The sequence below is a fragment of the Marmota marmota genome, unplaced genomic scaffold (genome assembly GCF_001458135.2).
Source record: "Marmota marmota marmota unplaced genomic scaffold, marMar, whole genome shotgun sequence".
Classification (NCBI taxonomy): Eukaryota; Metazoa; Chordata; class Mammalia; order Rodentia; family Sciuridae; genus Marmota; species Marmota marmota.
In genome coordinates, this window is record NW_025999949.1 from 738,306 (window position 1) to 749,707 (window position 11,402).

An 11,402-nucleotide genomic window follows, 5' to 3' on the forward strand; every position below is an offset into this window, starting at 1 on the left:
ATATCTAATTAAATGTCTGTGCCTAATAATGGTTAGGTAAAGCAATGTAACTCCAATTATTTTTTTAATGTTCTATTTAGAATATCAGTATTTTCAGGATTTATTTTAATCATTAATCTTTATCATATAGAATAGGAAACAAAAATAGCATTCCTACTGAATGTTAATGTGTCAAAAATTTGAAAAGATTTCCTGTGACTAAGTTAAAAACATCTTATTAACGTATTATATAATTTCCGTTAGAGAAGAGAAGCTGCATACCCATCAGTGAGTAGAGCGTGACTTGGGGGCTGTGCTTCAGTAAATAAGCAGAAGAAATATAAAAGCAGGTAAGTAATGTAGGTAAGATTGTCTGACACATAGTAAGTACCCCCAAAGTGCTTTTATTATTATTTTGAAATCTATTTAAATAAATATATTTTTCTTCTTATATAGGCCAAAGTAGCTCATAATTTGAACATAAAACCATGCTAAAAATAAGCTGTGTCAATGTATTGTAAGTCTGGAGAAATGAGTCATCTAAGTTCATAAAGTCAAAGAAAAACCTTTCTCATCTACAGGACAATATATACAACAATGCTGGCTTTGCAGTACGAGTAAACCTTGACTCATGAGCTTCGCTTACATTCACATACTGTATTTATTAAAGAGTGGGGGCATGCAGAAAGTACGCTTACCTATTTTTGGAAAGTTCTCAGCAACCAAGGTCAAAATAAGAGGTTTCTTTTTAAACACATTAAAATAACTAGAAATATGCTTTCCTAAGTATCATGATTGATCAAAGCTTAACTAGACTTGAAGATTACTTTCAAGTATAGTTCTTAAAAACCTGTTTTTAAATTTTGTTTTGTTTTTTGGTAGGGGTGGAAGTGAGAAGATAGGAAAAGTTTCAAGATAGTTATCCTAAAATGTTTTGGAATTTCCTATAGCTTTAAAATAAAACATCATCTATTGTTCTTAATTCTCTTAAATATGTGTGTTCATTATATATAAATAGATATAGATGTAACAGGGTATAAATTCTATTCACATAAAAATTACATTGTGATCAGAACATGACATTATTAGAAGGAGAACTCTTGTTCATAATGAATTAGGGCTAACAACAGGCCTCATGAAATAATTTGTACAGATTTTCTAATTTAGGCAAACTGGAGAGAACACATCTTCATTTGATGTAGGGGGTTTGGCTTGGATGATAGCAAATAAGTCATTTGATTGTGTCATACCAGGCTAGGTGTTAGGTTGGTGGTGGTGGTGGGGGAAATAGGGCTGAGTTGAGTTGATCAGCTCATCTGACCATCTTAACAAGGTTTGATCCCCAGCACCACATTAAAAATAAATAAATAAATAAATAAATAAATAAATAAATAAATAAAATAAAGGTATTGGGTCCATCTACAACTAAATATATATATATAAAACAAACAAACAAACAAACAAACAAACAAACAAAGGAATGGAAGCTGTCCAGAGATGATGTACCTTCTGTGGCAGACATTGGCAAATTCTAGCCACATGGTAAGGTTGTACTTACTTGCTTCTTTTTTTTGCAAGAGTTTCATTCATTTCTTTGGTTTTAAACATTACTGGTCTGTTTGACCTATATAATTAGGAGTGGCCATGTGACTGATTCTGAATACTGAGTTATGGATTACTTGACACATCACTGCTGCTAGAGTGAGAGTGACTTGCTAGGGCCCTCTCCCAATTATGATGACCACAAATGTTGTATCAGCGTGTCCTTGGGAGTGGATGAGGAGAGCAGGGTCCTCTGCCAATATGGGATGGGCCTGGGGCTCAAATAAGGAATAGCCTTGTCAAGTTAAGCCACTAAAGTTTTAGGTTTATTATCCCTTCACAATCTAGCCTTTCCTGCCTATTGTAGTTTCCTTGCTTGGAAAAGAAAGTCTAGGTCGTGAGTTTTAAAAAAGATACAGAGGTGAAATGTGCTGGGTGACACAGTAAAATTTATTTTTCTTTATGACTTACACATAATAATTAAAGACAGAAAAGAACAAACACTGTCAAGATGGCCATATGTAGCTTAGGAAACAACTGGTCCCAGTTCAATTATACAAATGTTCATTCAGCTTAGAAATGAGTTTCTTTTTAATGCTTTTAACCATTCCCCCACCCCCCCAGTCCCCAAGGCTTGCACAGTTTAGTACAAATGTTTTTGCTATTTTGTTATCATCAGGCACATGATGTTTACCAATTCCAGGAAATAAATGAAATCAACAACAAGCCCTGTGACTATACAGAGCACACTTTCACAGAAATAAGGTTGATGAGCTTATTACAGTTTGATTCAGTTTAGCTAAGAGACCTATACAAGAAACATGAAACAATATTAACAAATTACATTCGTCTTAAGGTTTCATTTATTTAAAAATATTTACTATACTTTCTTTTGTGCAAGTTTCATTCATTTCTTTGGTTTTAAACATTATTGGTCTGTTTGACTATATATATATATATATATATATATATATATATATATATATATATATATATATATATGGTATTCCAAGCTGCCNATATATATATATATATATATATATTTCTACTTGTACCAAATATCAAAAATCAAAAAATCAAAATTTTGAAAAGTAAAAATTTATTGCTTCAATATAAAAAAGCCTAGCCCATTTGGGTACTACCGCTATTACACTTTGCTTTTATTGGAAAACTATCCTGGAAATCAAGGTATGTACCCCTAGCTCCCTGCTTAAAATATAATTTGGTTGTACATTATCACTGTTAACCTTCATAAAACTATCCTGTCCTGCCTTTTAAAAACAAAACTAAGTGAAATAGCATAAATAAATAAGTCTACCTAAGAAGATACAATAATAAATAGGCTTCTAGGTAAAGAATATTATAACATAAAGCCCTTCATTGCTATACAATTAAACAATAGCTTTGGATCTTCAAGGTCTCTAAATACAGCCTTCATTTCATAACAGTCTTATTGCTGGTATTCAGCTGACAGAGAGAGAGAGAGAAGAACACATTTCTATTGTTCTCATAGTTTAAAAATGAAAACACAGTGGAAACAATTGTAAATTGTGTCTTTTGGGAACTTTCATAGATATGTGCCATCATTAGTTTTTGATCTTTGCCTAGCTGTAGAGCATAAATCTTAGGGATTAAAAAAAACCTCATAGTATTCTTTTAATTCTTAGTGGTTTCTTGGTCTGTAGAGTAGCTATAAAACAGAGAGAAATTAGACTCAAAAGTTTTGCTGCCTTCTTTTCTTTGCATCCATTGCATCCAGAATAGGCTGTCTTTTTGCAGTGTATCTTTGACGAAGTTCTTCTATTTCTCGTTCCATCATGGGGTCCAGTGCTTTTAACCGCATCTGCAGTTCTTCTAAACTTAGATTTTTTAACTAGATATAATAAAAAAGCCCAAAATATTAACATAGTAAAATTATTCATGAAACATTAAAGTGTAATGAGTCTTAACATTCATAAATAATTCAGCAGATTCTTTACATCACCTTTGAAGTGTGGTTTAACAATTAAAACAGGAATTCCTTCCCTGAAGAACCCAGAAGCCACACCCTGCAAGATCTCAAGTAATTTGCAACAAAACAATCAAAAACTCTGCTTTTAGGAAAGGGAAAATGAGGAAAAATAAGCTGATGAAAATATCTGTTAAAAAAAGTACAAAAGGGCTGGGGTTGTGGCTCAGTGGTGGAGCAAGCACTTGCCTAGCATGTGTGAGGCAGTGGGTTCGATTCTCAGCACTGAATATAAATAAATAAAATAAAGGCCCATCAACAACTAATAAAAATGTTTAAAAAACCACAAAGACAAATCCATTGCTCTCAACAAGCAGATGTTCAGGATATGTTTCTAGGATAGTCACTACAATCTCATATCTTTGCCGGCCATCTAGTGCTATAATAATCACAAATACTTATCAGAGATCATCCAAGATCTGGGTCAGGATCAAATGAACATTAAATTAACAGGTTTACCATCCATTTTATTAAATGCTTAAATTTTAAGAACTCAGTTAAACAGAAAATTACATTATCCAGAAGAGTTTTACCCTAAGTATTTTGATAAAATAAAGTTTTAAATTCATGATTCAAAATATCCCAAACCTGATATAAACTGTGTAAGTTCTGATGTGGGTTTGGCCAATCTGAAAATGAAGTGCCTGTTGAATTTTCACTGTATACATTACAGTTTGATTATGTTGGCTTCAGGAGATGACAATAGCATATACTTTACTGGTTTCCTGTGTAACAGCAGGAGAGAGTCCTCGTGTCATGTGTAAAGGGGATAAAATCTGCTCTGCTATATAACAGGATCTATGGCATCTAAGCTTCACAGTATTTATTTATATGTCAAAACAGGAAGATATGGATTATCTCCTGAGAAACACATTTTAGGGATATCATCTGGGGCTTAAAGGATGTCCTGTGATATGTAACCTAACACACTGAGCTTTTATCTTATAAACAACAAAAAAAATTAAAACTCTGTCTCTTATAAAAACCAAATGTGATAGCAATGGTAGCAGGCAGGTAGATTAAAAAACAACAACAACATAAAAACCTTTTAAAACCCCCCCCCAAATTTTCAGAATGCAATCATTATATACTCAGCATTTTTGTGTATACAGTAAAGAAAGAAAAGGAGTACTATTTCCTTACCAATAAGAAACTTGGAGGTTAGTTGGAAGGGTAAAGACTGATTCCAAGACCCCAAACATCAAAGCCCCAAATATGCATGGTGGAAATGATAGTGAGAAGTTTATGAACAAGCTTCTCAGGGGAAAAATTCTTCAACATGGATATATTTTCCTGGGGATAGCAACCATTTTTTTGAATAGGCCTTTCCTCAAAAAGAAAGGAGCCTCACTATAAATTCAGTGGAACTTAGGAAGTGAAAAGATTCCCTTCCAGGAGTAGGAACTGGACTAGTTCTTGAAAGGGAAGGTACCTCTGAGTAGTGCACAGGGCCCTAAGGAGGAGGCTCTGCCAGAGAACAAGAGGGTCAGAAGATGAATCTGTAGTGGGAATGTGGAAAGAAAAATAGACAGGTTTCATGGGGCTGTGAGGTCAGATAAAACAGGTCAGGATTCTGGGGAACAATGACCAATTCTGGGGCCAGAAAATTATAAGAGCAATCAGACTAGACTTTAAAATGATAAACTTCCAACTTACCTTTTGTTTTATGATGATAACTATTTTTGGTTATTTTATGAGTCAAACTAGAAAACACTCTCATTACTTATAGTTACCAAAAATAGCATTTCTCAGCCGATTCTCTGATTTACTCACCATACCTGGCCCTTTGTGACTTCTCCTTCCTAAATTCAAATCTACTCTTAGCTGAAAAAGATTCTGAGGATACTGAAAAGAATGAGTCAGCCTCTGAAGGAAATTCAGAGGAGGAGTTCCAAAGATATTTTGAGAAATAGCAGTGTTACAGAGAAGAGTATACAGGTTCCCATAATGGAATGGGAAGATGAACACCACTCACTTTGGGGTAGAAGCTCTGGTACATGCAAAATAAGTTCTGTTATTCTTTAGTCATGTCACAAAATCAACCTAGCTTTTTATGTTATGGTATAATATACACATATAATTTATAGCTTATATATTTTATTAATTAATTTTTAATTCATGTATTAGTCATACATTAGTTTTATGCTCAGTTCTGTTGAAATTTTTGTGGGGATAAACAAGCCAACAGGGAACCTTGAAACTTTCTCAACAGGTGATATTGAGTTGAAGGGCCAATGGACACCTGGCCACATTTCCCTGAGACAGATATGCCCAGCTGTGTCTACAAAGGATCCAATTCCACGTCAGTGTTCTTCAAGATATCATTTCTATTTTAGTCCACATTAATCTTTCTCATCTATGAATTTCTGTATCACACTCATAAACACCACAATTTAACATTTGGTTCTAGAATCATGTAGAGATTGTACATATTTCTAGAAATTATCCAACTATACTGCTAAATATCATGACATGAAGATGGGTAGATAAGAAGGAATAAGAACAAACAAATGGGTTACTCTAATGCTAGCAGAAATAACATCATACAAAGAAAACAATTGTTATTTTAATTTTTTTGCACTAAGATACACCTGTGAATATCTTGTACTAGCTTTACTGGGGGCAAACTGCCAGTAGTTTATAAATATTATATTACAGTAATGGACTGAATTCAGGAAAGAAACTGCACAGAAGAAAAATTCTCCTCCTTCAACAGATTTTTATATTTTCTTTTAAAAAATATTTATTTTTTAGTTGTAGTTGGACACAATATCTTTAATTTATTTTTTATTTTTATGTGATGCTGAGGATCGAACCCAGTGCCTCACATGTGCTAGGTGAGCGCTCTATCGTTGAGCCACAATCCCAGCCCCGATTTTTATATTTTCAATATGCAAAATTTGTGAAAAACAGCTCTGTGATAGTGAAGAACCACTATCTGACAGCATTACATAATCAGATGTCCCATATAAGGTAAATTAATAAAGTACCTAAACTTTAGTTTTTTTATATGATAAAACTTTGTGTCAATCATCTTGAACAGAATATCTTATTGAAGTATTTTACAGAATATACTGCCTTCTAAAGAGGAGGGCAGAGGAACTAAAGCAACCTTTCTTTATGGTGAGTCATTATTAGTAATACATGTTACTAATCTGTGCCAAAATTAGTTTTCTCTTTTTTCGGGGGGGAGGATTTTTATCTTCATCTGATGAAAATTGTCAGTCCATCTTCTTGGCCATCACAGGACATATACTCTTGTATTTCTACACTGGGTTTGGTTTGTTCATATACTGGAAACTAGAACAGCAATTAAACAATCTTATAAAGCATTAAACTAAATAAGAATAGATTGTGAATAAAAGCCCAGGGTGGTATGAAAATCATAGAGCATGTCTCTAGTGCAGAAGCTTTTATTTCTAGTGCTTGCATATTTTTAAAAATATGATTTCAGATTTTTAGCTGTGTAAGGTTGAGGTTACAGGAAATCTGATTCTGTATAAGGTACATATTTAGCTGTCTACAGGTGGGCTGGCAGGGACTTCAGCGGACTCAATATATTTATGGATATTTCCTATGGATCAAGTACTGTAGACATAGAGATGAATAAAACAGTCTTCGCATAACGAGCCTGCAATCTGGCTGGCAAGACAAGTCTGTGCATAGATAACTCACTGGAGGGTAGAAAATCAGAAAAAGGATGGGTATGGGGAAAAACAAACAGATGAGCAGAAACATAGAAGGCACAGGAATGTGTGGCATCTTAGGGCATGTCTAACAGGCTGCTGAGACTCAAGAAGATCTATGTGGGAAGGAGGAATAGAAGCTGTAGCAGGAAAGAATGGGCAAGGCCAGATCACTAAAGATCTTAATTGTACTGCTACAAACTTTATGTGATTAGAAAGAAATGCTAGATGTGACATGATCAAATATGAACTTCAGAAAAATATTTCCAATAGTAGATATGGAAAATGGATTGTTGGGGGATGGATGTAGGAAAGCCCATCAGCAGGTTACTGTTAAGAGTTTAGTAAGAAGATGTTTCAACCAGGAAAATAGAAGTGAAGACTGAAAAGGAAAGAGGGATATGAGAATGTGAAAGTAGAATGGGTAGGGCTTTTGTTGCTTACTGAGTGATTATGAAGGGTCCAGAGAAAGGAAGAATTAAGGAGTGATTGTGGCTTCAAGTTTGGTGATCCTATAATTCTTGCCTATAAAATCAGCATCATGTAGACAAGGTCAAGGTCTGCCACTGATTTGAGCAGTAGCTGAGTCTACCTAAACCACAACTGCAAGCAGCCTCTGAGTACCTGGACATATGAGCACGGGGGAGTGAATTCCAGGGGACCAATTCCCTAGACAAACTTGTGTAAGCAGCAATCTCCTCCAACTCCACAAATAAAGTCTTTCAAACAAGTTTACACCTTTATGTCCTTGACCCTGTGAAGTGGGGGGTCTAGGTCAATTCCTGAGGTGCCCTCAAGGCATCTTATTCTATTTTCCCAGTGCAAAGTACTCGGCTTCTTTTTAATTGTGTTAATCTCTTCAGCAACCACACCTTCCCTGGCTCCAACTTTGCATGGGCTTATTTTTCTGGTCAAACTGCTTTTTGTTCCAGATTCTTACTGCAAATCTGAAAGCAACCTTGAAATCGCCTTTTCCAGATAAACAAGTCCATCACCATTAATCTAAGTCCCACTCAAAGTTTCAGGGCATGGGCAAAATACAGACAAACACTTTGACAGTATATAACATGAATCCTCTACTCCAATTCCAAATAAAGTCCTCATTCTCTTCTAAAACCTCATGAGCACAATCTTCATTGTCTGCATTCCTATCAGCATTCTGGTCTTCCAAGCTCACACCATAATTACCCATTAAGCTCCACTTACAACATTCTAGGCTTTTCTAGACTGCATTTCCAAACCCTTCCAAACTCCTCCCACAAACCAATTCCAAAGGCTTCTGAACCACATGGTTGGGTACAATCAAAGCAACAACTTTACTTCTCAAAACCAATTTCCTATGTTAATCAGCTTTTTGGTAGATGAGGCAAAATATCAGAGAAAACAATTTAAAAGGTGGAAACATTTATTTTGGCTCACAGTTTCAGAAGTTTTAGTCCACAGCTACTTGGTCTCAACCTGTGGGGCTTGAGGTGAGGCCCCATCATGGGGGGAAGAGGGAAGAGAGGGAGGGGGAGAGGGAGACAGACAGACAGAGAGAGAGAGGAAAGGAGAGAGAGAAAATAAACCCTTCAAAGGCATTACTCCTTTGATTCTCCTTTCCTAAAGCTTCCATCACCTATCAATAGTACTACCATTGGGGATCATGCCAACACATGAGCTTTTGGGGGACTCCAGGTCTAAATCTGGAATGGGTAATGAGGTAGAGTTTGATACTATCAATAAGGCATGTTGTTAAAAAAAAAAACAAACTGATTTTAGTCCTGGTAAGTTTGAGGTACAAGCAACATATCAAGTTGGAGATATCATATATAGATTGCAATTTTGGTGGTGTAGGAAACCAAGAGAAAGATTCAAGCTAAAGATACAGTCCAAGGGAATCATTAGCATTTAGGCTACTACTGAAATCATGGTTGAGGAGAATATCCAGGGAAAGGAGGTTTTCTCCCTGAGCTTAAAATCTGTCTATAGTGTCCAATAGAAAATAATCCCCAATCCCTTTGTAGTCAGGGGCTCTTCTCATTTTAATAGAACAATATTAGTATGTTTCTAAATGACTCTATATTATCATGTTATGGTATGGACCTGGAAAGTCTTCCAAAGTTTCATGTATTGAAGGCTTAATTCTCCAATGAAGCAATGTTCAGAAGTGGGGATTTTAAAAAGTGATTGAATCACGAGGCTCTGACCTCATCAATGTACTAATGTATTAAGGGATTCATAGCTGAATCAAATATTGGGAGGGTGTGGAAACTATAGAAGGCAGAAACTACTTGGAGGGAGTGGGTCCTTGGAGTTATGCCCTTGGGGACTATCTTGTCCCTGTCTTTTCTTCCTTCTCTCTCTATGCTTCTCAGATGCCATGGGGGTGAAAAGCTCTGCTTCAAAATACCTTCTCTGCCAAGATACTTTGCTTCATCACAGTTCCACAGCGACTGAGCCAGATGACCATGGACTGAAATTTCTGAAACTGTGAGCCAAATAAATTTTTCCTCTTTGAAGTTGATTTTCTTAGAGATTTTGTCACAGTGGCAGAAACATGACTAATATAGATGTCAGATATAAAAAAAGATAAAGGAAAAAGAAGTTAAGAGAATTTAAAATTTTTTTATATACTGGGTATCATTTATAGATATAAATCTCTGGCTGGGTTTGATTTCTGATTAAGCCCTACTGATATATATTTGGCACTTGATTTCTATAGCTATTAAGTCTCCCACAGGCATGAACATGTTTTGGGAGAGAAACATGGCAGAAGTGATGTTTTCAGTGTCTTGGAAAATAGCATTGCTCAATGCCTTAGAAGTAAAAAGATTCACAGATTAGATAAAATAGCATTAGAAGGAAAAGATGAGCTTCCTGAATTAATATCAATATTATTTTGACCAAAGTTTCCTTAATCACAATCAGATTTCCTGAAAATCTTTCTGAAAAGGAAGGAAATCACTTTAGAATTGTTATATTTATGAATTAACAATCAATTTGAATTTATATTTTTATTTATATCAATTTGAATTTATATTTTTCAATATAGTAAAGAAATGTTACATGAGACATCTTTCGATGGTATATAAAACACACAATATAGCTTATTACCCTCACTTTATAACATTATATTAATTCCAAAATAAATTCAGATGTGAACTAGAGTTGAAATAACAAGTCTTTGATCTATGTTTGCTGGAATTTAAAATCTGGTAAATCAAGTTAGTAAATAAAAGAATTTTAAACTATATATACATTGTGAACAAATGTAAAAAATGAATAACTCATCTGGAAATGGCTTTTATAAATGTTGTACACTAATTCTGTTTAATATAATTTAATTTTGAATTTAATGATGAAATAGAACCTATACAACAAACTGGTTCTCAAATCTGCAAGCATTCACAGTGCGAGAGAATACTGTAGTCTGACAATGTTTACAACATTACAGTCACATGCTTGATTAATGAACAAACTAAATGATGTACAGGGAGAGGAATTTGATGCAAAGGCAGTGGAAGCACAGCTTTTTCAAAAACAAATACTGAAGAAATGATGTTTTGCCGCAGTCTGGCTGGGCACAAAATCACGAGCCACCACACCCTTGTAGATTCAAACAGCAATCCTTTATTCCCGAACTCACACCGGCACTCTACAAACACGTTCTAGGGGAATTCACGTTCTGGGCCCAAATCACGTTCTGGGCAAAATCCCAAATACTCTCTGAATCCCACGAGAACTCAACGGGAACTCAAGCAGGCGCGCAGGATACGCCCTATTCCCAGCAGGGTACACCTTAAACCTGGAACTGCCCTAAACCCAGATTGTCCTAAACCGGGAATGCCCTAAACCCGGATCAGCCCTAAACCTGGATCCGCCCTGGTCCTTGAGCAAGGTCACCTTACATGCAATGACACTGCAAATGACCTGGGTCATGCCATGCGTCATTCGTCATTCTTACTTAGCAATGGCCCTCAGCATCTCCCCCCTTCTGATTAATTAAACAACAAGCAATGTGGCTTAAGGACCGTGCCTGGTAGGTTGTCCAATTCAACATACGGTTCTTACCCGTCATGGGAAAAACTGACCTCTAGGCGTCAGCCTCCTGTCTTAGGTTGATACCACTGCAATTGGATCATACCCGTCACTGACTACCGGTCCAGCATACAGCCATACTTGTGGATAGGCCTATGCACCAGTGG

The 11,402-nt window shown here is 35.6% G+C and overlaps 1 protein-coding gene across 1 annotated transcript in view; it reads right to left on the reverse strand.

The window, feature by feature from the left end:
• Positions 1-2,547: 2,547 nt before the first annotated feature.
• The window catches only part of Stk3 (serine/threonine kinase 3), a 266,131-nt gene continuing 257,276 nt past the window's right edge, over positions 2,548-11,402 (reverse strand). Inside the window, exon 11 of the mRNA XM_048801896.1 lies at positions 2,548-3,394. Within this exon, the coding sequence (XP_048657853.1) occupies positions 3,236-3,394 (159 nt within the window). The 3' untranslated portion in view covers positions 2,548-3,235. The remainder of the gene's footprint in view (positions 3,395-11,402) is intronic.